The sequence below is a fragment of the Chelmon rostratus genome, chromosome 1, assembly GCF_017976325.1.
Source record: "Chelmon rostratus isolate fCheRos1 chromosome 1, fCheRos1.pri, whole genome shotgun sequence".
NCBI lineage: Eukaryota > Metazoa > Chordata > Actinopteri > Chaetodontiformes > Chaetodontidae > Chelmon > Chelmon rostratus.
In genome coordinates this window covers 17,724,293-17,751,177 of record NC_055658.1, presented here as the reverse complement: position 1 = coordinate 17,751,177, position 26,885 = coordinate 17,724,293, and the positions used below count along the sequence as shown (strand labels likewise).

The following is a 26,885-nucleotide window of genomic DNA, read 5'->3' as shown; positions in this document are numbered from 1 at the left end:
ACAAACTGGATGTCACAGCTTGTGCTTTCATTCAGTTTGCGACACATTAGAGCAAAATAAAAAAATATTTGCAATTTTCATCGATATACAAAACTAGCTAGTTATCAGTATTGTCATTGATTTAAAGCTTTTTATGGCCTTTTGTTCATTTATTCAGGTTATGTTTATTCACACAGGAAAATTCTCACATCTCGATGTGATTTATTCTGCTTGTGCAACTATCACGTGAGCAATAGGAGTATGAAGACAATAATATAACTCTGTTGTTTGTGATTTATGAATGCGTACATCTGAAACTATAATAGTCAACACAACAAGCAGATTGTCACATACAGTCAGGTATAGTTTATTGGAGGTAACCTTCAACACTGCAGCAACCAAACCACTGGAAACTGTATCATAGTTACTGTAGCTACTCAAAACTTCCACCTTAAGAACAAGTGAGTTATGCAACAAACAAAAAGTATGGGATAAAATGTGGAATCATATGTACACACATCTTACAAAGACCTATACATAATTTAAGAACTAAGATATAAAACACAAAAAATGTTTAATTTGGCTGCACAAATACATTTGATTATTCACTAAATGCCTTTTTTGCACCAACAACTAAATGGATTTAGCAGACTCTTCATTTATAAGCAACAAAATAGCAAACATTATCAGTGACAATATTCAACAATTAAAAGGCATGACATGGAAGCATTCAGCGCTCTCTATAGCAAAGATAAAAGAGTACAGTGATGTATTTCCAAACTCATGAAAATGAGTTTCTTTCTGTGCATCATAATCATCTAACACAATATAAACAAAGCGTCTATGATTTCTCATCATACTGCTTGGGTTCACGACCTGACATTTTCCAGTCATCAAGCATCTTCAAATCATATGCAGTTTCTTCCAGAATGAAAGAGAAAGTGAATGCAGTTTTGATTCAGAATATTTTTTCCATTAATGTGATATTTGGTGAGCGTCATCATAATCTTAAGCTTCCAATCATTGACAAAGGTGCCAGACCAATGTACACAAGACTGGCAGAACATGGCAAAGTATTGTTCCTTGTTGCTCCTTCATAAATAAGTGTTGTTTCACAGCGGTATCAAGTTCAAAGTGATATGAGGGAGGTTGATCTTCTGCTGCGCACCTCTAACTTTGCTCCACAGAGAAGTTTGACTCAGATCTGCCACACAAAAAGAAGAAAATCACATTAAACATGCGAACTCTTGAGGGGGAGGAGTGAATGAGGACGTGTCAGAGTGAGCTTACATTTCTTGGTGCTTGTGTATCATGTGGTTGTTGTACTCCAGGACGGGAGGGATGCTCTCCTCTTCCTCAGGAACCTGGAAAAGACAAGTGGGATCACATGTTTTTCCCTTTCCACTTGAAAGAGAAAGACCACCATCTAGTGGTAGAAAAGCACTCTTACCTCCCAGTACACTTCATCATCATAGCAGTTGTCATCAGCAGGGTCGCCCCAGATAGGGAACTTCAGGATGAAACCTTTGAAGAGAGGACAAAAAAAACAGCATGAAGCAAGACAAGACAAATAGCAAAATAACCTGGATTCTCTTAACAAGGTCATTGAAACAGACTGCTTGGTATGGAATGATGAGTCTTAGAAATACACATTTTTCAAACTCACCCACAATCGCTCCTCCAACAAGTCCAAATGCAATTGCCACACATGTGCCAGCAGCCTGGTAGCCTCCCTGCGTTCCTACAGATCTGTTTGCAAAATCTCCTTCAAAGTCAAATGTGTTGATCAACCTACAGGCAGAAAAGGAAAATTCAGCAAAGTCAATTCACTCCGAGCCAAAAACTCATAAATGTCTTAAATCAAAGCAATCACAGGGCTAAATCTTACAATTAGATGCAGCCAGCTCCTGAGAACTCGTGCTCGTGTTGAGGTCAACAAACAGGTAAGTTCAGGTTTTCTGAACTTCAGTCACTTGTGTGTTCGCGTGCGTGTCAGTCACTCACCCCTCTTTGCTGTAGACAGATTCAGTGGCGGCTGCAGCAACAATGGCTCCTATGAAGCCGCCGAGCATCCCTGGCACAGCGTGCAGATTGTGAACACCACACGTGTCCTGGAGCTTCAAATATTTCTCCAAAAAGGGCTGAGAATGAGAAACACAGTCATGCATTACTTACTGATTTGAACCAGGGCCACAGCCATGATCATAAAAGTATTGAGTATGATCCCAATTCCCTTCTGTTCAAACCCAGTGCTGTTCTCCCTAAAAACGGCCCTCAAAAACAACTATTACTATTTATATTGTTTGGTTTTTCAAAGTTTAAATTAATTTACAAATCCTTTTTAATAATGCTAACAACATTAAAAATATGAAATCCCTTTATTTAAATTATTTTTGGCATAAAAACAGCCATATATAAGGTTACTGACTCTAAAAATGTAAGAATCAGCCTCTAAAATTTATTAATGCTCATCTACATGTAATTATAGAATAAGAAAATCACCTACAGGTTGTTAAAACTGCAAATTCCCAGAATCAGTTCTGTGTCAGGGCCATTCTATCTCCATCTTGCCCTTTTTCAAAACTTTATTTAGGTTGATTTGCTCACATTTAATATGAAATGTTCATTAGAAAATGCCTCTTCAAACAATATAATGGCTGGCATAAAGGTCACAGTTGTTTGCAACCTACTTTTTGAGGTGTGTCGACAAAAACTTACAACTGGACAGTTTCCAGCTTCCATTTAATTCTGAAAGCACTCAGTGGCTGCTCTCCAAATGAGTCATCACTTCAAATAATCCTGTATGACCGCCTTCACCTGATTTTGTTTCTGCCTCTCTGATGACACAGACTTTAAGAGTTCTCTCAGATCAAAAGATCGGAGGTGTAAGACTCACCGTGACAAACAGGTAGCCAAAGGTGGAGATGATTCCACAGCAGAAACCCACAATCAGTGAACCATAAGGAGTGATCATGAACTCTGCTGCTGTTCCCATGGCAACACCACCGGCCAGTGTGGCATTCTGGATATGCACCTGTCAGGTAAAGCAGCATGCTAGTCATGAGAAACATGTAGAAGTTAGATGACTAGTTGTAGGTTTGATGCTTTTCAGTGACATCATTACCATGTCCAGCTTTCCTCTCTTCTGAGACATGCTGGAGATGGCCACGGTGGTGAGAACAGAGGCAGCGAGGGCCAGGTAAGTGTTGATGGCTGCTCTGTGCTGTCCGTCACCGTGGTCCGTGATGGCTGAGTTGAAACTGGGCCAGAACATCCACAAGTACAGTGTACCTGAGAGGTGAGAGGAGGACGATCAAACAGTTGGATGAACACATCACATGAACAGGTTTGACAGCAGTGAATGTAAAGTATGTGATATGCCAGATGACCCGTGTCACTCACCAATCATGGCAAACACATCGGAGTGGTAGACGGATCCATTGAGGCGTTTGCTTAGGTGTAGGTTTGGTCGGTAGAGGACCCAGGAGATGGCCAAACCATAGTATCCTCCGAAGGCGTGAATGACCATGGAGCCACCAGCATCTCTGCACTGTGGGGGCAGGCAGCACAAAAATAAAAAAACTGCAATGTTTGAAGGAGAATTCTCACCCCCTGCACAATAATTAATGCCCCTGTGGGATGACTGAGTTCGGTGAGGCTCACATGAAGAAGGGTGAGGATAATGTATTCCTCCACAGCAAACAGCGTGATGCCAAATAAGGTGACGACCATCAGCTGGACGGGGCTGACTTTTCCCAGGAGGGCACCGTAAGCAATCAGAGAGCCGGCACAGCAGAAGTCAGCATTGATCAGACTGTGGAGAAGAAAAAGGACAGCATTGAGGTCCGAATGAGCAGAAACAAACAGTAATGGATGATGCACCAAATCCCTGTGGGGAGTCACAGTGTGAGGCTGGATGACTAACTGGGTGGTCTTGCAAAAACAGACCTCGTGCCAGCGATGTAGAAAGGTCTGGCTGAACTCATGATCATTCTAGTATAGGGGGAAAAAACGCTCAGACTTGTATGTATTCCTTTAAACCAATGACAATCACCATGGACTCACTAAGTCCAGGATGCAGCAAAAGTCCCCTTGCAAAATAGTGGCACTCAGATACTGGAAGAGGAGGAGAATGCCACCTGAAATAGTGGGCCACTAGCAAGCTTAACCAACAGCCTACTGCCTGTGAGTCAGTCTACCAACTGGGCAAGCACGAAACTGCTCTGAGGCCCCACGAGTGGGGGCATGTCAGCTGGTTTTGGTCATTTGTTAAGGACTTGGAATCATTAAAGTACAATGTGAACTAAGGCGGGTCCTGCATTATTACCGATTATTATTATTAGCTCTGTCTTGTCAAGTGGCCTTGAGTCACAGCCACGGGCGTAGCTATGTACAGTGCAGACAGTTGTTTTTGTCTGTCTCCAAATATCCAAGTTCATTGACGCAGCAGGAACAGAAATACTTTTCTTTTTATTCCACACATTCTTCCGAACTTGATTGGCAACATTTTGAATAAGTATTTTACAGACTATATGCATTAGTGGCAGTGGCTTCCCACTTTGCTATGACAAGAATGATCGCTCTGCTGCAAGGACTTCAAGATGCAGGACCAGACAAAAGATTTTCATGTGGTGACAGTTGTGACAAAAGATCCCCTTCAGAGAACATGACAAGGTGAAGCGTTGTTGTCTTTCCGTAACGATGAATCATCTACACTGTTTAAGGAATGCGGTATCATCGAGGAGTTCCATGACACGCCTGCACATCCCCACCTGCATCTCGGCAGGTTACTAAATGACTGATGGTGCACAGATAGCTGTTTACTTTGCGTGAAGAGACTTACCTCTCTACTCCGATGTAGATTTTTCCGGTGGTGTGGTCGAGGGAGTGGAACCAGCCTTGCATGAGAAGAGCCCACTGCAAACCGAAGGAGGCAATCAGGAAGTTGAAGCCTACACCACCGAAGCTGTAGCGTTTCAGGAAGGTCATGAGGAAACCAAATCCAATGAAGATCATGACATGGACGTCCTGGAAGCCTTAAATAAGGGAAATAAACACATTTGTGGAATTATTAGAGGCAACACTTAAAAGTGCATCAAGCTAAAACAAAAATCTCTCTCTCTCCTGCATGTTCATTGTCTACTTAGCAATTAGCTTATTATAGTTTCTTTTTAGTGATAGATTTGTAAATTATGCTTTTGTTTTAGCTTGTATGTTGAGATTTTATCAGTTTAATTTGCTGAAATTTATTAATGTATTAAAAATATTATTGCAGCTAGAGAGCTTCACACTCGGTGTATCAAACTGTCACAAGTAAACTGAGAAAAGTGTTTTCCATCGTGCAGTGCTACTATTTTAATGTTGCATACAAGAAGAAGAGAGGGCCTCTCATAACATGTTCAGCAAGGTTATTAAATGTTCTGTTGCACAGCCACAATCTAGATTCTTGATGGAAAAACAGGTTCATCGCCTTGTTTTTATGACCTCTGGCATTTCATTGAAACTTTCAAGCCATGAACAGAAACCAAAGGCAGAAAAAGGAGTGAAGGTGAGGTAAAATGATCTGTTGCAGCTGTGAGAAATTTCAATTCTAGATATATTTTTAATGGAATAAAAGGAATTCATAGTCATCCCTTTGCCATCAGTGGAAAAAAAAACAGTGACACATCACAGGATGATCAAAAAACAGCTGGATTTAAATATAGTTTCCTCACAGGCCGCCTGTTGTTGTACTCACTGGGATATCTGAAGTAGAAGTCGTTTTCGATATCGCTGGTGATGTTGTGATCCCTTTTGTGCTCTGCCCAGTGTGCGTCTGACTCTTCATCATACCGGATGAAAACTCCAAACAGTATAATCATAGCAATCTGCCAGACGAAGCAGACAGCCGGCAGGCTGACACGAACATTGGTGTTCTTTTGCCGGCCGAAAAAACCGCACACAGCGTCGCAACAGTTCCCCATGGTGGTGATGATGCTCTGATCACTCCTCAGCCAGGCCCTCGCTCTGCTGTGACTTCCAGCAGCTTCTCAGCAGGTATATATATACAGTTATAGATCGACCTTTGGAGGGGTGTGCTCTCCAAAGGGGTGGACTGATCTTACCTGCAGGCAAACCCCTCCTTCCCTGCTTGCTTCTGTTCCTGCTTTCACAGCCAGGTCAAGCTACATTTGGCAACGCTCCTCCTAGAACAGGTGCCACAGGAAACAATCACTGCATAAATGTGTGATAGAAATGACTCAGTACAGGCATTTGATGTTGTGACTGACTTTTTATGGGATCATTTTGTGATGTTGCAACTTCTAGCTATTGATACATAATGTTTGCATTACCCAGCAGGCCAGCACAATGAGAAAACATGGTAAAAATCAGGCCCTGGTGTAAAGGTAAAGATGTAAAGATAGCTGCATTTAGTAGTATTGCCAGGCTGTTCATTTGGTCCTTTCTGGAAATGAAAATTTTTGAGTGTCATGTAAGGGAAGCCTTGAACTGGTTTTGGGTGAACACACATGTCAATCAGGCTATCATCACCTCAGCTACATAATGAATTTAGGTGTTTACACCTTTTATACACAGGGCAAAGTTTTCTAGGGATCAGAAAACTGCGAATGGACTTATTTGGACATATTTTGAGTGAATGAGTGCATGTTTTATACCTGTGCAAACCACTGGGCCGATCCACTGGACCATCTGGGACCCTTTCAAAATGGGAATCGGTTCACTGAGTGTGCTGTAAAGAAGACAATGCCAACTACTTTCACTTTTATGCGATCTGTGTGTGACTTAAATAAGTGCCTGCCTTTCTGTACAACGAGATGTGTGTCCAGACAGACTGTTTAGAGCAACTAAAGCAGCACTGAAGTATAATTTGTCTTTTCCAGTGAAGGAAGCTTTGTAGCTGTACCTCTCTCTCTCCAGTTGTTTCCTGTCTGCCTCAACTGTGAATACAAGCAACAGTATGTGATGGTCACTCAGTCCCTACAAAGATCACCATTCAGGTCTGTGATCATCAGTCCACCACCGTCTGATGACAAGTCAGTGACAGAAGATCAATCTCAGTACCACTCAGAATGAGCGATGGCTGAGTGGGAAGTTGCTTTTTATTATTTTGTTTTATTTGCGTGAAAGCAAACTGAGCTCGGTCTTTCCACAGCACATTGAGAGAGGGCACGGGCGTCCGCTCGGAGTGACACATGCCGCCTGGTTAGCTGTTCCTCTTCCTGCGAGTCATGTGTCCTGTGTTGTGTTTTGGTTGTGCTCTCCTATCTTGATGATTATCTGACAGAAAAGATTCCAGTTTAAGGATTCATCATGTGTCAGGGCTCTGCCGTGTCTCTGCAGCACAAAGAACATTCCAGATGATATCTGTTTTCCTCCTTCAACACTTCATAACTTCTTCAGTACATTATGTAACACAGTGTGTGTCAGTGACAACATGTGCTCGAGAGTCAACCTATACGCTACATACTCAAACTCGACTTAAACAGAAGGATCATTTTTATTGGCATGTTTGTTGCATTTGTGCTTATTTCATAATAATGCAATGTCACGGGCTCTGCAAGCCCAGAAGAAGAAGCCTGCAAAGATACGAACACAAACACAGGTTTAAAACTGTTGTTAGAGACGAGGCTGCATAATTTTTACAGGGTAGGTTAACTAGCGTTCCTGCCACACATGTGGGACAATGGAGAATTTTAAAACACAGTGCAACAGTAGCACAAGTCAAGTCATAGATACACAACAGTGTCTGTCTGAAGGAACGTTTCCCACACGTTTTTGCTCTGACTCTTCATCACCAGTTACATAACTGCTGTCACCAGCTTAACCAATGACTGACTGTTTTCTTGCTGGTTTTTTTTTCTTTTTTTAAATAACTTTTAGAGGCAACAGCAAAAATAGGAGTTTTTAATTACATTTGCTTTTGCTAATTATCTTCTGGGAGCCCCAGAAGACAACCAGGTGAGCTAAGGTTACCCGCTGGTCACACCAGGTGGGCTTGCACAGAAAAACTTGCAAAAGAGTGCAGTGAACTACGAATGGACTCACGTTTTTATTTTTAGAAGAATGTTTTATATTTTCCATCAAAAGTTAGATAACAGGCAGAGGATGAAGAATGCTGATTAAACAAGGCCATATTTAAAGCACTGTCACATGAAGCATCCACCCTGCTGTCACACCGCTGAGCAAAAAGCGACCCTTCCTGTGGGGAGTGTTTGAATAAACATAAACCTGAAATGAATGCTGCAGAAAGTGGCCTACAGCAGGGGGTGATCATGCCGTTTTGTCTCCATAAAAGATGAATTTTTACAAAAAGAATAGAAAGTCAGCCCCCACAAATAGCTGTCATTCAACTATATCGACGCAGAAGCGACATAATGACGTCCTGACAGCTGTCAGAGGGCCTGAACATGTGACAGAGGGACATTATGGAGGTTTTAGATTTTATCGGCTGAAGATATTCCAGCGATGTTCTCTGTCACATGGTGTGGTGTGCTCTGCCTCAGCTGCACAGAGCCCAGGAATGATGTGGCTGGAGATATTATGAGCTCCTGTCAATCTGCAGGTAAGTGAGACACAGATCAGTGCAATGCAGCTATTCAAACAACAAAGCTTTGCACTTGTATCGGCCTTTTCCTTTGCTTCAGTGTTGTTTTTAAAAGCAACTGTAACTGTGACATCCCGTCAGGCCTGCCAAATGGCAGCGCTTACAAATGGAGTAATGAAGCACCTTCGAGTCAAGCACTGATTTACACTGTTAATGTGAACTGTAAAAAAATAAAAATTAAAAACTCCATGTGCATATTTATCTTGCATTATGTGCAGAACTCCAGGCACTCTGTCACACACACACACACACACATACACACACACACACAAGCTGCTGACCACTTCTATCAATGTTAGGGAAACAACATCCAACGACTTTTAATGCTCGGAAAGGCACCAAATGATTGTTTCCTTTTCAAATGACTCAAGCCTGTTTTTGTTGGAATCACTTTGCGTCTTCGTTACAAAATGATTGTCTATTGTGAAATCTGTGATAGGTGTATGCAAGGTGAGCTCTGCAGCTGAGGAAGTAATTGCTTTCTTGTTTTGATTAGAAGAAATAAAACGTCAATCAAGTGTCGTGCACTTTGATTTGATCTGTCTGGAGCAGCCTGAGGAGTGTGACTAAGCAGAGAGGAATTACCCAGAACCGAGCAGCAGCGCGCACACACTCAGATGTCACAGAGATACGGACGCGTCAGGCAGTCGACAGCACACTCGGGATATGATGTGACACTCAGATAACCCTTCAGCCACCGCGTTATGATCTGCAGAGGAGACGCAGGTTTTACTTTGTCAAACGGCATCTTTGCCTCTCACATGGTCCTTTGTGCGACTGCAAGCTCACGCACATGCACACTGATACGGAGGCGACACACATGTGCTGTGTGAACAAAGGTGACTGAGCAGCCGTGGACGCACATGTCTGTGTTAATGTGACCGCAGTGTTCGTCCTCTAATCTCTGCTGTTTTCCACTCGCAGACGGAATTTGATTCTGCTTATTGAACTTGTTAACTGTGTTTTTTTATTCTGTGCTCGTTTGTATTGCAGATATTGTCTGTTTGTTTGTTTGTTTCTGTGCATTAATTAAATAAATGTTTCAAACAAAATTAATATTTGTTCATTAGGAATTTAGTGTGATAAATAGGAATAACTTTTTCCACTCTAGCTGCAGGAGTTCATGTTAGTTTGGACTAACAAAACGTGAGAAAAGATTTCACTGATGCATACTGAAGAAATCTATCTATCTGGTGGGCATAGGGCATCAACTTCCTGAATTTTAATGCACCAACCATCCAAAGTAGATTTTATAGCACATTTCTCTGCAGTATTTTATACTCTATAACAGCTTGTTCCAGCTCTTCGCTGAAACGACATGATGCCTAAATCCATCAAAAGAAAAGCTTGGATCATTCCATGAGATGGAAATACTTTTATTTTATACACATTTCCCCAAAGCTCAGCCGGACATGTTTTGTGTTTTTGGAAACTTTTTTATTTTATTGTTTGTTTGTTTGTTTTACATTTTTCAGGAGCCCAGGCTGATCTGCTTGTCATTAATTTATTTACTAAAACACACCTTTAGAGACTACCTCTACTTTTCTGAACAGGTGTTGCCTCAGACATAATTTCAACTACTTCCATTTAACAATGTATCTTGTCTATCATCTTCCATCTATTTGTCTCCCAGTTTAACATTTGCAGTTTCCTGGTTATGGTCTAAGATGTGCCTCCAGAAAATGAAACAGGGTTCAGCCCCACGAAGCAGCAGCAGGAGTGTTGACTGGCCAGCAAACAGCAGCACAGAGCTCCTGCTGCCCTTCTGTCAGTTGGCCCTTGTTTCATTCTATTGACAGCAAACGCAAATGCAGACAGTAAAATCTGAAATACTTTTAAAATATAATTTTTCTATTTGATCTTAAAATTCAGTTAGTGGTTTTGAGACACAATAAGGAAGTAGAATTATTAACTGAAAAAACAACAAAAAAGTTCTATATATTAAAATGTAAATGCTAATTCAATTTTGTGAGTGTATCAGCTTGTTATTGTTCATTATTCCAGCGACACATACAACTCCATGCTGCTCACTCATTTTGCGCCTGTATCAGGATACTGCACATGAACAGAAATACAAGCATGCCGGCTGCATGAAAGATCAGGTAACAACTCTGCAAATGAGGGCTGAAATAAAATAAAAGCACAAATCTTTTCAGAGTTCTTTTAACTGTAAATTGATTGATAAATTGATTTGAAGTGGTTGATTTTTTTGGTGCGCTGTTTAAGAGCATGATCAAATCAACAAAGGCCCTCGTACCAGTACCAGCAGTAATACTGATACTTAATCAATAATGATTACAAATGATGTTTCCCAGCATTGTGTGGTGCCTGTGGGAGCTCGACTCAGAGTCATTGCGCCTGTGTGATGAAGATGATCAATAGATGAGACTGGTAGCATGTACACTGTCCTTGAGATATTCTTGAAGTTCTCTGCAACTTCTGATTGAATCAAACACGACTGATTTAATGAGCAGAAAATTAGGAGACACTTGGAACTGAAATGAAGGTCAGTAGATTAATATTATTTTATGTCACCTGTGTTTCATGATTTTATTCTTTGTTTTTTGTTTTTTAATTTTCTTGAAGTATTCTGAAACTTAAAAGTAACTTTTCTTGTTATCAAATTTATGCATTTCCCTTTCTGAGATTTGTGAGCTCACTTACTTAAATTCAGAATAATATAAACACATTTTAGCCATGTGGTTTTATCAGTTAATATTATTGGTATAACTGTGAATCCAGTGCATTGACTAGGACACAAACAGGGCCTCGCTCTGACCCAGTGTGTTGCTGTAAACAACTCAAACAAAGTTGCTTCATACATGCTATTAACTTTATGTACATTTGCATGGTGACTCATCAGCAGATCAGATCTCAGCCTGTGAGATAATTAAGATGCATATGTAGGTGAAATGAAAATCAGGGCCAGTATCCAGAATGAGACCCAAATCAAATATTAATTGGGGTTGAATTACTTTCCTAATCAACCCATTAATTAACTAGATTGTCAAACTAGAGCAGGAACCAGAGAGCTGTGCATTCTTTGGCAATGCCTCGGATTTACTGTATGTTTTGTTTCCTTGGAGTCAAATAAAGATGAATGCAGGCCTCAGCATCATGGGACACTCAGGTGGCAACAAAAGTTACACAACGTGCTTGACTGGTGAGGTGCTTTGAATTACAAAGCAGTTGAGCAGTCAGGTTGAGAAGCAACAAAAAAATTTATTGCACATGACAAGTCAAACTTTCAGCCAATGACTGACAGGTGCCACACCTTCCTCCCCGCAGGTGTTTCTCGTGTTAGAAAAGACGCTGAGTGCATATTAAGGGCGTGTGGCAGTTTAATTTGACAAAGCAAACTTGAGTGGGCCATTATGCAGTCTAAAATTTCAAATCGCACTTTCACTGCCAGTGGCTGAAACTGATACATTCAGCCTGTATACTCAGTTTGTACTATATTTAGTGAGGAAACCTCCATTATGTAAACTTTAATACTTAAGTTGCACAACATCATTTCAAAACTCACATATCTTCATTCTCTGTGGGATTAATCTCAAATTGGTGTAGGTATGAAATCTTGCATCAGGTAAAAATGCCTTATCACTGAAATACAAAAAGGATTAGCCGTGTTAATGATCCTAATCCATATCAAAGGAGAGAAAACACACACTATTTCAAGAACAATTACAATAATCCCTCAGAGAGTGTGACTCTGACACTGAGCCAAGAATATTCAGAGCCAGACAAAACCGTCTGCAGCATTATTTGCATAGAGATGAGTATCGACTCAATGTAACCTCTCCGTGACATTACACACCCACACTGCTGACACGAGGAGCAACCCTGTTCACATTACACACAATGTCAGAAAAAGTATTGATCATAGTGACTTAAAATCCACATCCTGAGCAAAATCAGTCAAACAGATAGCCTATCCCCTTATTTTAGATATATTTTTTTGTAATTAAAAACAGTTGTTTTACTCCTTCTCAGAAACCCTACATGCTTTCCATCAGTGTTGTGCAAGTACATGAAAATTAGTTACTTCTCTCAAAAGTAATTTAATCACTGCATAATTAATTATTAATTAAAAATTAGTAACTACGGAAAGTAACTTTTGTGTTGCTTTTAAATATCTGCTTTAATTCTCTTTTAATGCACGCACAGTTATATTAATTTAGTGTTGCTGTTGCACAGTGAGGGACAACTACACACAAAGTCAAATTTAATCAATCATTGTACTCATTATCACTGTTATTGATACTCCCGGCCACCAGAGGGCAGCAACGCCTGGCGTTCCGACCTCCAGAAGCTACACTACACCCCTACAGTGGGATTTGATAAAAAGGGACCCACACAATGCTTGATGCACATGTCTACTGAGCTTTGCCACAGTAGTTAATGAATAATTGTATTTAATGAAATCAACGTTCTTCGATTTATATTAGAAACATTACAGTTGATGAGAAGTCAGCTCACATTGCCTGAACAGTCTTATGGCACAGTAGGGTCAGGTGACGTTAGATCATAAACCAGAAAATCCAGGGTTTGTCTGCTGTCCCCTGCAGGTGACTACATCACATAAAACAAAAGTAACAAGTAACAGGCCCATTTAAATTTCAGCAACTGTAATCATTTAATTCTTAAAGGTAATTAGTTACATTTCTAGTTACCGAATTACAGTAACGCGTCACATAGCTAGTTAGCTATTCCCAACACTGCTTCCCATTGACTAACATCATCAAAAGGAAGGTCTGCAGCTGGGTCCTACAAACACAACAGACACCCCAGCAGACACAAACATGTTCACAGTGTCTGTGCTGGCAGCCTCTACAATCTTCAGGAGGATGTGTTCGTTTAACACATCTCTCTGGTGTCTATGAGACAGACCACGTGTGTGTGACATTGCATCAGTTATGGTCACAGCATACGGTGCAGTTTGTTCACAGCAGCACGAATCTGTGCTGCCTCAAAGGAGCCAGATGTGTTGAGGACAACCTTCTGTTCTCAGCAGGAGGAGGAATGAAAAGCAGCCAAGCAGAGCGAGGGAAGAGTGCTGCCATCAACTGGTCCACTGATGTTTCACAAGTCCACCAAACTCCATTATCAAGTTTCAAAGTCCAAACCTTTTGAAGTCATTTGCCATATGTTTGGTTTCAATGCGCATGTGTCTTGGAGATCTTTTTCAGTGTTCAGACTTGACTTTAACATCGTTTAAAAACTAAATTCCAAACCTATCAACTGTACAGCTGAAAGAAAAAACTAAGCTACTATACATGTCCAGTCCACAGGCTGACTTGTGTTATAAAGTTTTGTATATGGCACTGAGCTCAGTCCGAAGTTTCTTGAAGGACGGTCTGTTTCTGGGGTCGTATTGCCAGCAGCTGTTCATAAGACTGGAGATTTGCACGGGGCAGCAGTGTGGAGCAGGCATACGGTATCCTGAAACACATCACAGACAGTCAACGCAGGTACTGAGATACTCTTAGCACACGTGTGGAGTTCAGAAAAAGCATCTTATGTGACAGTCGAGCACAGTGTAGGAGCTGGACTCTGAACTCAAGCACATGGACGGCTTGCTTCCAGATATGAGTTTTTACCTTTCTCCACCTCGTCTCGTGTCTGTTGGTTGGTCATGCTCGTGTAGGGTGTCATTCCCATGGAGAAGGTCTCCCACAGTAAGATACCAAAGCTCCACACGTCACTCTCTGTGGTATAACGACCTGAAAGCACCAGCAGGGGGCAGCATTGACAAAGGCACGGTGCACTTCTCTGCCAGGTTTTAACTGACTTTTGGCAGGGAGAGACAGGAGAAGTGTTTCTGGTTGTGACTGCTGGGCAGAGGCAGCTGTGGCCTACCATAGTTCAGGGCTTCAGGAGCCGTCCATTTGACAGGGATCTGTCTGAGGCCGCCCTCTGTGGAGTAGACACCGTCATCTTGCTGACGGGACATCCCAAAGTCGCTGATCTTCACCACGTTGTGCTCTGCAACCAAGCAGTTCCTGGCTGCCAGGTCCCTTTGAATGAAGACGGCAAGACAGAGGGAGAAAGATGTAAGAGGGATGTATGCAGAGGCAGATGAAAAGTGGATACAAAAAAGGCACAAAGACATCATACAGAGAGAGAAGAGACAGCACTAAAGGCAGAGAGAGAACAGGCGTTCTTGTCATGTCTCTGGTGTTGCATGTGAGGCAGTTTGACATGCAGCGTTATGGGCTAAGCAGCTACCAGCAGCCTGCTCTGATCTGTCCCCGCTGGGCAAATTACACAGTGCTCCTGTAATGAGCCGCGTGTCACAACCTCATGTTTTCTCCAGAGCACCGACAGCCTCCACTGATGCCTCACCCAAAGCCCTGCAATCACTCGCCCTCAACCACAGACGCCCTGAAAGACTAAAAAACCCTGCACACAATCCAGTATTTACAGTATTTTTTACCAACAATTAACGTTTCAGCCTTTTCTCATTTTTCTTTTAACAAATGCTTCGAAATCAAGATTTTTTTCCTATATTTGGAGACCGCATACATGTCTGATGTTTAGAACCAGTTCCAGCTCGCTCAGAGATCACAGTCTTTAGAGGCTGGCTGTGTAGTTCCTGACAGGTGGTGAACCAGTTTCACAGCCACGAGTACTGGCTCCCTGTCTCTTTCACAGCTGAATTTAAAATCTTATTTCCACTGGACAGCAGTGTTGTTGACTGTCTCTTCTTCTGTCTTTCCAACCTTTACTTCGGGTTAACACAAAGAAGTATTGAGAGGCAACATTTTACTGTTACAGACCTGAGGAATAATCTGTCGATTAATATCGAAAATGCAACTTCTGTAACTCTAATTATTGTCTGTTTTGTATCTAAACATTTGCAGCTTTGCTTATTTGATTGTTTTTACTCTTTGTTCTGTTTTATTGTGTTTTAAAGCTTTTTTTAGTACTTTTTCTATGTAAAGCACCTTTAATCTGATATGCACAAATAAACTGCCCTGAAGCTCCCTGAACCAGCTTTTATATGTTAATTGTGAAAGTTGCAGTTTTGATGACATTTAGCTCTTGTTCCTCTTGAGTTTGAATGCGCTTACTGCAAGTCACAGTGAATCACGTTCAGAGCTTCCTCTTCAAGAACACAACTTCACTTTAAGAAGGCTTTTAATCTCTCATTCTCAATCGACTGGCTGGCCGCCTCATCCGCATATGAGGAAGAGTTGTGGGGAACGTGCAGTCTGGTTGACAGTTAGGTAATGTTCAATATTGGGGAAGTAAATTATGCTGTAAGATAAAGGCTTTGAGATCCATCTGCCTGCAGCTTGTAACACTCTAGTTCTTGTGGAAACTACATCATAATTTATGTCAAATTAACACCCAACTAATTAATTTTCACTGCAACCATTATTTGTCTAACACACTGCTCTGCTGTGCTTCATACGTTTCCTCTGTGTTTAATTCATGGTGGCCTCGACACACTTAAGAGAAATCTACACATAAAGTGCCCTGTCCTCTGATCCGAGGATGCCACTTTGTGTTTGTTATGTCTTAGATAGTATATTCTCCATGCTAACAGTCAGTTAGCAAACTCCTTAGCGTAGCTTGGTCTAAATAGATTTTGCCACAGTGGGGGATCCTTGTTGCTACTCAGACCCTTTGAAAGCTTCCTCGTTCACAGGCAACAAAACATGGTCAAATCCTACGTGTGTCCTACAAATATCAACTGATTGATTGACCAACCTGTGAATACACTTCTTGCTCTCCAAGTACTCCATGCCAGATACCACATTTTCTGTCATTTTGACCAACATCTTATGCGTCAGACTGTGGCTCTCATGCCGCAAGAAGGAGAGGAAATCACCACCTGATGAAATGTGTAGACACACACACACACAGAGAGAGAGAGAGAGAGAGAGAGAGAGAGAGAGAGAGAGACTGATCACAGAGGCACAAAAGTGGGGAAGCAATAATGGTACAATAAAGCTTGAAGCTGTAGGTAAACAACTGAGAGTCCAACAGGGTCATATTTACCTTGAATGAGCTCCATGATGATGTAGATGGGCTGCTTCTGAGTGCACACTCCTATCAGCTTCACAATGTTAGGATGGTCATATTGCTTCAGGATCCTGGACAGCACAGGAGAGAAGTACAGAGATGAGTGTGTGCGTGTGTGTGTGTGCGTGCGAGCGTGTGTGTGCGTGCGAGCGTGTGTGTGCGTGCGAGCGTGTGTGTGCGTGCGAGCGTGTGTGTGTGTGTGTGCTAACCTGGCTTCCATCAGGAACTTCCTCTTGTGCTCTGGGGCCAGGTTCTCTTTGCAGGATTTCACCGCTACAGGAGTGTTATCAGAGCGTAAATGACCACTGTACACCTCTCCAAAGTTACCCTGTACAGTGCGAACACCAACATGATAGTTATCATCAGTTATCATCATAGTTATTTACCTGATGATCTGTTCTCACATGTGCATAATTGTGCGACAATTTTAAATCAGAGGGAAATGGAGACACGCGTGCACATCACTTCTAACTGCTCTTCAGTATTTGAACTGTGGAAACAGACAGGAGTCAGAGCTGTACTTCTGTTTTCAACCCATATTTTGGTTAAATTTGCTGAGAAGTTCAACTTGAAAGATAGATTTACATGTTTCGAGCCTATTCTAATAAAATACTCACATGCTCACATGCACACTGAAAGGGCTACTGGTTTCTGTAACTGTTTCTCCTGCCCATAGAGACAACTTTATTTCACTCATTCACACTGCTGAAGCCTCAGATTAGCTTCTAATGAAATGAACTTTGAACTTTTTGAGCTGTTTTTAGGTCCATCACTTAGATTGGTAACTCTTTGCAGCCAGTATAGTGGTGAGGAGCCATTACAACGAATTAAGTATTCATTTAAGGCAGACGTGTAAAATGTGAACCTATATTCTTTAAACTGGCAATAAGGTCTCCAAAGTTCTCATATTGCTTATTGCTTTATTAAACCACTAATTAAAAGTCTGACCTTGTGTTATGTGTACTTTATCAAAAATCTGTATTAGTGCAACTCATTAAGCTGGTCTTTAACCAAACTTACCACTAACGTCTCATGTAAATATGTTGACAACATTTTGAGAGATCTGAGTCAGAGACAGACACACAAACACATGGACACTCCATTCACGGTTGTCAATAAGCGTAATCTGGGGTAACGAAGAAAAAATATTTTTGCTTTTTCTCACTTCACTTCTACATTCCTGTCAACACATGTGAAGTTCACCCACCCGTCCAATGAGGTGTCCCAACACAATATCCTCATGTTCCAGGACCCATTTGTCCTAATGGGGTAAAAATGATCAGTGAGAGACACATCGAAGTGCTGTTTGAAACTGTGAGACCACCAAGGGAAAGAAAAGAAAAGGGGAGAGAATCTGAAGGAAAGATCATTGGAGAGTAAGTTTAGATTTGCATATGAGCTCATCTGTGACAAACACTTTAATAGCAGTATGTATGTTGAAATAGAGTGTTTCAGCTCTGGGCTGCAGAGCTCTGGACTAATAGTGTGTTAAAAAGCATGATTCACATAGAGAAAACAATAAAATGAGTGCGTCTGTGCATGCATGTGTGTGTGTGTGTGTGTGTGTGTGTGTGTGTGCGTGTGTGTGTGTGTGTGTGTGAGTTACAGCAGTACCTTCAGGACAGGTTTCTTCAGCACTATGTTAGACCTCTTGGTGATGTGCTGCCGTGATGACATTAGATGATGGATCAGCTGTGGGACACTGGGGAAGCTTTCTCCATCCAGACGGTACAGATTCTACTGACACACATGGAAAAGCATTTCCATAAGTAGGTTAAGGAAGGAGAAAAACTTCATGACTTGATAAAAAAAAGTACGCCTGAATAACAAAAAAGCTTTTTAAACAATTTGATTGTTTAAATAAATTGCCCAAGTGTTTTGTTCAATTGAGCAGATTTACTTACATCCGTGTTCTGAATGAGGAAATGCTTGCAGGCTCCATCCCATTGCACAGAGAGCACGTAACCCTGCTTCTCTTGACTCTTCCTCACCAAGAAGTCTCCATCATTCTCCAGCAGCTGCTGGACCTCCAGTCTGGGAATGGCTCCGTGGTACCAGTCCTGCTGCCCCAGAGGACGATCCACCTCCTGCACCAGGCTGAGGGCCGGAACCACCTGGAGCCAGGAAGAGGGAAAAGCCAATGTTTAGAGCTGACATGAATAATGAAACAATAAGAAGTGATACAGGGTGGATTTTAGGGTGATTCTGCAGAGATTATCTGGTTATACTTCAAAGAAGAGTCTAAAATACTTAAAGTCTAACTGCACCACCTTCCATGCCTCCAGGGTACCACTGATTTGGGACTTGGAGAGCAAGAAATAGTTCACAGTTAAAAGAGAAAAGTAGCAAAAAAATTAGGCTTGAAGTCCAGTGCATTATAGACAGTAAAATATGATTTGTTCAAGATGGTCTGTTACACCATGCACACAGTCATGTTTATCTTTCTGACAGATTAAACTGACTGTATCTGGTCTTTTCCTGTTGAGACCTGTGTGCAGGACAGCTGGCTGATGGCTGCATGTGTGCTATCGAGTGTCTGCAATGATAAAATGATGAAATGTAAACTGGCCGCCTGAGATGTCACCTTTAAGGCCAGGGAGAATTTCAAAAGAAGCGATTTGACAGACAAAGCTGACCTCAGTGAGTCCAGCGATGCCTTCAGGAGCACAAGATCCCAAAGAAAGATCTGTGAAAGTGAGAAAGTGAGCTCAGCCGTGCAAACTGTGCCACTTTCTCCAAAACATGATGAATTGTTTGTTGTGTGGGAAGAGGTCTGAGCGTACAAAAATAGTTACAGTTAAGGTCGGAGGTGGGAGAGTGAGGGGGGAAGTGTCTTTCAACTGGAACAAGTGTCCTTCCTTTTAAAATGTCCAACCAGCAACTACTGCAACATAGATGTTGTTTGGAGTGTACAATGTGATGCCAAACACTTTATTATCAGCACTTGCACTCTGTCTGTCATTGTTTTGTGTGTAATCATTGTGCCTTGATTGTAATCCAGTGTTCGACCTACTTCCCATTTGGGTTTAAACAGTCCACTCAGACTGTTTATGATCCCGTCCATGGCCAGTTTAGAACTGGTTTGGCTGTGGTCCTGAAAAGAAATACAGAGTACATTATGTTGGTCTGTAAAAATGTATAAGAACTGACATCTGGCATAAAGTGTCCTCTCTGCCTTTATTTCTTTCATCTCCCTTCAGTTCCTCTTTAAATACTTAAAAATATTTCCTTAAAAGGCATTGCAATTAGAATGATTTAGCATTTTGTAAAATCTAGCAGAGAGGTGTAGACTGAATACCCGTCGCCTCACCCTCCTTGTCCAAGTGTGTAGGAGAACCCATGGTGGCTGTGAAATATCATGAAAACATGAAAGGCACTCTCTGGAGCCAGTGTTTGGTTTATCCATTCTGGACTACTGTAAAGACCAAGTGTTCCTATGTAGCAAGTTGGGAGTGAGGCTGGGTTGTAGAAACATGGCAGTGCAATATGGTGGAAGAGGACCTGCTCCCTCTGTACATATAAAGAGCTCATTCTGAGATAACGAAAACATGATTCAGGTGATTATATACTAATCAAAACATACTTATGAATATTACACTCCATTTCTGTCATATTCTGCCTGGTCCTTTAATTTTTCTGCAAATAGACAGAATATACCTTGGCTTGTTTTCTGAGTCTACATGCAACACACAGCCAATTTTTTGACTGAAAGAACTGATAATTAAAGGAGCTTGAAAAAAAGAGAAAGGAAGGAAAGACTGCCAAGAATAGCATACATTGCTTGTATTTGAAGAACATGAGATGGTGTCTGGGTCCAGCTTCAGAGCAGAGGGAGGTTCTTTGGAGCCCAACTTGTCCAGGTTCTCCTTCAGAATAAGCCTCTGAACCTCCAGCTTGGCTCTCATTCCCAGAGATAGAGTAACCTGCTGCCGGCACTCCTCCATTGCATGTCTCTTGCTGAACTGGTAGACCCTGGACAAAGTCAGGGAAGGTAAATTATATTTGTGTAAGACCTTTTCAGTGTGAACAACACAACGGGTTGCACGAGTCAATAAGACAACACAAGTGACGGAAATAGACAATGCAAGACCACAGACATCAATAGAACGTCTGTCTGGGCAAATAGGTTTGCAGATGCAGATCCTATTGACTAATGCAATCAATAAGAAGGCGTCTCTAGCAGCAGCTTAGCCAGCCTTTGTGCTGGATTTTGAGCAAAGAAGACCAGTAAACCTTTAATAACCCAAGAGTCTGCTAGTAAGGTGAACAAGACCTCTAAAAAATGAGCTGAGATCCTTATTATCTAACTAGCAAACAGGTTCAACAGAGCAGGAATGGACAGTGCATGGCTGGATTAACCTGTCAGAGGGCACCAGGGTAAACATTTGCTGTTGGACCCCTATTGACCACCCGACGTCAAACTGCGCATTGTGCATGTAGCCCATTACCTCCAAATTCCCATTAACAGTGCACACAGCACAGCTAAATCAAATTACCAAACACACACAGACATGCAGTGAACCTGGGCCTGTTGTGGGGCCCTTGGAGTCCTCTACTTTGCCTGGCTTGAGACAGTGATTTCATGCCATTTTTACACTCAGGCTTATGGACAGATTAATCGAACCAGATATAACATGCTGATTAGTGAGCTTTAGCGGTGCTGGAAGGCAGGTTACATTAAATTTAGCCAGAGTCAGGCTAGCTTTTTTCTGCAGTTTTCATTATTTGTGCTAAGCTAAGTCAACCTGCTGCTGACTGTTCCTTACATATATTTACCATACAGACATGAGAGTAGCATTGATCTTCTCATCTAACTGGCATCTAAAGTGAATAAATGTATATTTCCTAGAACATCAAACTGTTTTAAACATTTAAGCCAACCTGGACTGCCAACAGTTTTGTGTAGGCCAACATGCTGTTGTTTGATCAGATTTCAGTATGCAAAATCCTTTAAAGGCAGTTTAATCAATGAAACCTTTGAAATGATCCGAGAGTGATGGTGAGTGAATCACAGATGCAAGCGTGCTTAGTCATACATTTCCTCAAGTAAACTCAGCTCCAAGAGGTCACACTGGGCCAACCTCATACAATACGTCACTGTCGATTTACAAAATGTTTCTTCAAAACACAAACGAAAGCTCGGCATTACTTCCTCTCACCTCACAAACGCCACCGGCACCATATGTTCCCCCCAGCTGCCCTTAAAAGGCAGAAACTTTTTGCAAATAAACACATTGTTTTCAGTTGTCCTCAGGAGCTTGTTAATGACTCGATCGCTCCCACAGGACTGTGAACCTCTAACACCTTCAGACAGCCTCATCAACCAAGACAAATGAAGGAGTCTAGCTTCAGAACTCTTAACATATTGCTCTATTATGATTTATAAGGCACTTAGCCTCCTGAGAACACGCTAGTTATTAGCTGTTGCCCACTGAACACCCCCGATGGGAAGGACTGCCCACAGAGGCAAACTTCACTAATTTGTCTCCACAAACGCTTTGTGTTTTTATTTCGAAACCTCCTCTGCAACCTCTGAATATAACATCAGAGAATCAGTGGTTCTGGCTTGAGTCTGTAGTCCGATCACCTCTGGCCCTTCTTGACACCTTCCTGTTCTGCCTCCAGCTCCAGCTCCAGCTGTTCCACCGAGGTCTGCTGGGAGCCCAGAGTCCGAGCCAAATCCAGCAGCTCCTCCTCTACCGCAGTCAGTCTGGGAGAAGGAGACAGGGAAATAATGTGAGGAGGGGAAGTAACTGACGCAAAGCAGTCAGATGAAAAAGGAGAGGAACAGAGAGGGTAAGGAGGAGGAAGCAGTTGAGACACTGAAAGAGAAAACTGGAGTTTAGTCATCTGGATGAGATTGCGCTGTTCGTTCTCACTTGTGCTGGATTGTCTCGAGCGTGAGGTCATTCAGTTCAATCTCTCTGGGTTTTAGCTGCTCGGTGTCCTCCAGAAGACTGCAATCAAACTCTGCACAAGCAGGAATCTCCCCCACAGACCTCCGAGCACAAACACACAGTCCACAGCGTCATCTATCTGCAGAGTTAGCTTTCACGATTGCATCGGTGGCTGCATCTGAGGGGGAAGTTTTTCCTCAGTCTACCTGTTCTGCTGGATGAAGTTCTCATACTCTCTGTGAGGATCGATGGCCGTTAGAGAAGACGACATCTCCCTGTGGATCCGCACCACTTCATGGTGGAGAAGAGTTGAGATGTCGAAATACTCCTGCAGGATCTCCTTTCTGATTCAGAGGCCAGGAAGGGCAGAACAGAATAATACAACATACTCAGAGGACAGCCTAATTCAAACCACATATACAGCACATTCTCGCTTTGTTTTCAAAGCCCAACATCAGAACATCCAGGTTGGTTAGTTGCAGGTTAATTCATAACAGTGGTATGAGAATCTGCTTGCTACAGTTGTAATGAAGCTTCTGGCTGTCAAACACTTAACACACGAACCTCTTCAGATTATCTTCATCACCACACGTTATGAAAGTAGCATTTTGGGTTTGTTTTGGATGTTTTCTTGACTGCACAAACACGGAAAAGCTGTCAAAAGTACTCTCAATGCATGAGCAGATATTATTAACATAATGTTGATGAGAAACAAACAGTTTATTATTCACTGTACACTCAGCACACTGTTTAAAGTATTGCTCTGGCGTTAATTAAAACAAATGGTTGTCTGAAAGACAAAAAAAATGTTGTAGCAGTTTGTGGGAAATTGATTTGTATCTAATAGGGGAAAGCCTGTATAAACTGTGGTATCATTAATTAAAATGTGCTTTTGAGGTCAGCATTCCATCCTCATATTTACTGTGAATGAATGGAGAACAGTCCACTGAATGCGAGCAGAAAGAGAGTGAATAGAGCAGCTGCAGTGTGTGTGATCTTACAGTATGAGCACCATCTCCTGCTGCAGCGTCTGCAGGGCAGTGAGCAGGGCGGGCTGGATCTGACTGTAGTGGTGCTGATGGTAAACTTGAGCTGCTCGCACAGACAGGACGTACTCATTGTGCAGCTCGTGGAGTTTCAGTGAAGCCTTTATGTAGCGCTCTTTGGCCTTGTCTCGCTCTTTATCTGCAGACAGGAAGGGGGGAGGGACCCTTAATGTCATGGAGGAAACACACATGACATTTACAGTGTACACAGTACAGAACAAGACAGACTGTGCCATCAGTGTGAAACTGATTCTGTGTAGGGAAGTGAGTGACACTGGGAATGCACACCTTTAATGGCCTCCTGGTACTTCCTCTTAGCCTGAGCTGCATCTCTGACGGCCTGCCTGTAGCTGCTCTTCAGCCTCTCCAGCTCTGTCTGGGTCACCTGAAGCACAGCAGCACACGGACATGAAAATATATGGTAAAAGAATAGGTGTTACTTACGGAGCACAAGTGCTACATTTAGCAGGAAGTGGACGGTGGCTGTTTTATGTTTCACCGCAGAGCAACTAGAAACATGAGTGAAGAGATATGAGGAAATGATCTGACTTTTGTTATGTTGCTTTAAGCAAAACCGCAAAACTCTGCTCGATAGCATCTCTTGACACTGCTGATCAGTTGTAATTACAACATAAAATCTATCACAAAAAAAAAAAACAAAGTCATCTGAGCTTCGTCTGCACGGTAAAGTAAGAAAACTGAAATTAACAAACTGCGACCCAGTATGGATCACTGGAAATGAACACATCATTTGCCTGAAGTAATTGGGTAATAAAAACAGGGGGGAGCAGCGACCAGATCGAGATAGCATCAAAATGCATTTGCACACACGGTTTCCAGTCTATTGGGCCTCATTTCATTTGACTGCTGTCTATTTATAAAGCTGCCACTGCAATGCTCATCTGCATGCCGAGATGATAAACCAACAGCTACATTTTAAAGCAACAGCTTCTACATGAAGAATCACGCCATAGATGAGAATCCTCTGCCACTATGACGGCCTCTCTCGGTACACATTATGGTTATTTAATATGTTTACTTTCATCTTAAAATACCAAAGCGCCCAGAAACAGAAGCAAGTTGTGGTAATGACAAACAAAAGCATTGTTTCATAACAGCTGAGATATGGATAGTGCTTGAAATATGACAGTATCGGTTCATGGACCACAGTAAATATGTGGCCACTCAACTATACACCAACACTATCTTTCTTTAAGAGGAAGACAGTTTTCTTTAGCCTGTGGTTTTAGGCTTTGTGTGTTTTCTGTCTGTGTCCATTTACAGGATGAAAAGTGGACAAAGACATCACAGTAATATAAGTTCAGCTCACTTTCAGCAGCGAGCAGTTTTATCACAGGTAGAGGTCTGACTGGACCAAGCACTTCACCTGTAGCTGGTGTGTGTGTGTGTGTGTACGATCAGTTCATCGGGGATGGCTGGTCACACACCTTGCAGAGCTCCTGCTTCATCATGTTCCACTGCTCCGCATAGGTTTTGCGCAGCTGCTGCTTGTCTCTGATGAGCAGCGTCAGCTTGCTGATGGGACCATCCAGCAGATCCTCAGAGCGCTTCTTCATCACCTGACTGAGCGAGTCCGTCTGAGAGACCAGCACAGCCCACGACTGACAGGCAGGAGGACAAAGGTGGGGAAGACGGGTCGTTCAAACACAGGACATGAATACATGGAGCTCATTGGTCTGGATTTTTTTCTTAGTATGTTTTGAAAATTACTCAAAAAGTTTAAGAAAGTCAGACAACAAACATGTGGTTTTTGGTGTGGATAGAGCCACTATTATTTAACTCTGGCTCCCAATTCCTGACCCGTGAGGTGCAGAGCTTTTATAAGATTTCCTTGGTTCAACCTGCATTTACCTGTGTTGTCCACCATTTCAATTTTTTTTTTCATCATTGCCCTTTTTCATTTTAGCCAGTCTTTGTGATCTTTGGTAGACAATTCTCAGCAAATTCCAAAACTTTTGCAAACCTTATTGGGAGTTCACCTACAGGTAGCACCATGCACATGGATGGCTGTAACTCAGTGGTCAGATACAGATCTGCAGCTTTTTTTTCTTGAAAATAAAAATAAGAATTTGATGACTGTGCAGCCCCAGTATTGTACACTGTGTTTTCTTATTCGGATTTGAAGAAGTATTTTAACATTTAATACCATTTTAATCTATGACAACTGGGAAGGTTTTGTTCAGGCTCATAGGTAACTATTTGTTCAGAGGAAACTGAAACTTCACACCATTTTATGAGCACCTCAAAAAGAAAAATCAGCTCACACAATGACTCCTTCGCTATACTCCTGCAGTTAAATGTGTTTTTTAAACCCCTGAAAATGAAGGTGATAAAACAACATTGAATTCACAAGCTACACATCTGATTAAAGAAATAAACCTACACTTTTGCTACGATGAGCGGTTCATACTTCTGTCAGATATTTCGATCTATCTGCATTTGTTGCTGCAATAAGGAAATAGACAGATCCTTTATTTTTCTTTTTTTTTGGATGGAATATATTTACATATTTATATATATTTCAGTGGGCCTCCTGGATAAATTCTTTATATGGGAAACACTTCACCTTAATTTTGAGAACTGATTACTGATACTGAGAATCACACCTCACCTTGTTGAGCTGGCTGATGTAGTCGAGCCCTGCGCCGAGCTGAGGCCGCTCCAGCTTCTCCACTATGACAGCCATGTGATGCAGCTGAACCGAAAACTCCCGCTCACTCTTAGCCCGTTGACCCATCCACTTCTTCATGACCTCCATCAGGTGAAGCTCTGAGTCCAGCAGCCGCATGACGGCTGCATGTGCCTGGGGGCACCACAGGTCCTCCCCAAAACCCATCTCTGAATATTCAACTCCAAGAATGCGTTGTCAGCAGTAAGTCCAAACACCTTTGTCTTCTAATGAGCGGGGCAGAAACAGAGCAGTTGCCAGTGACCAAGAGTAGTTGCTCCTCTGTGGCCACACAGGGGTTTCATTTCCCTGCACACAAACAAAAAAAATGTACAGAGCTTCATGTGAGGCAGCACTTCCTCATGACTGTTTGAATGTTGTTGTGCTTCTACTTGTAATTTTGCTTTCAGTTTAGGCACCATTTTTTGAGGCACATTAAAACTTATTATTGTTGTAAATGTATAAAAAAAATCTAATAATAATAATAATAAAATCTAAATGAAATGCAGATAAAACACAGAGACAGGTGGAAGCTGCAGGCTGCCTGAGACAGAGCAGTGAGCTGGAACCACATGTTACATTATGGCCACTAATGTTCAGCCTTTGCAAAGGGGGCATTTTTATGAGTAGAATGTAAT

General features: G+C 42.0%; 2 protein-coding genes across 2 annotated transcripts; both read right to left on the bottom strand.

The window, feature by feature from the left end:
* Nucleotides 1–330: 330 nt before the first annotated feature.
* LOC121603946 (ammonium transporter Rh type C 2) lies at nucleotides 331–5,999 on the bottom strand. The gene is made up of 11 exons (XM_041933321.1): nucleotides 5,717–5,999; nucleotides 4,823–5,015; nucleotides 3,643–3,793; nucleotides 3,382–3,529; nucleotides 3,104–3,270; nucleotides 2,876–3,013; nucleotides 1,984–2,120; nucleotides 1,646–1,770; nucleotides 1,430–1,503; nucleotides 1,270–1,343; nucleotides 331–1,183 (listed from the first exon to the last, which is right to left on the bottom strand). Exons 1-11 carry the CDS (start codon nucleotides 5,940–5,942, stop codon nucleotides 1,150–1,152), a joined length of 1,467 nt encoding a protein of 488 aa, XP_041789255.1. The 5' UTR covers nucleotides 5,943–5,999; the 3' UTR covers nucleotides 331–1,149.
* Nucleotides 6,000–12,944: 6,945 nt separating this feature from the next.
* On the bottom strand, nucleotides 12,945–26,526 carry fes (FES proto-oncogene, tyrosine kinase). The gene is made up of 18 exons (XM_041934848.1): nucleotides 26,191–26,526; nucleotides 25,007–25,180; nucleotides 23,847–23,943; nucleotides 23,514–23,697; nucleotides 22,719–22,856; nucleotides 22,495–22,614; nucleotides 22,203–22,325; nucleotides 20,392–20,587; nucleotides 19,629–19,709; nucleotides 18,520–18,729; nucleotides 18,230–18,352; nucleotides 17,823–17,876; nucleotides 16,825–16,943; nucleotides 16,592–16,686; nucleotides 16,301–16,424; nucleotides 14,444–14,601; nucleotides 14,185–14,307; nucleotides 12,945–14,026 (listed from the first exon to the last, which is right to left on the bottom strand). The coding sequence occupies exons 1-18, from the start codon at nucleotides 26,413–26,415 to the stop codon at nucleotides 13,887–13,889; spliced, it is 2,484 nt and encodes an 827-aa protein (XP_041790782.1). The 5' UTR covers nucleotides 26,416–26,526; the 3' UTR covers nucleotides 12,945–13,886.
* Between the last annotated feature and the right edge of the window lie 359 nt (nucleotides 26,527–26,885).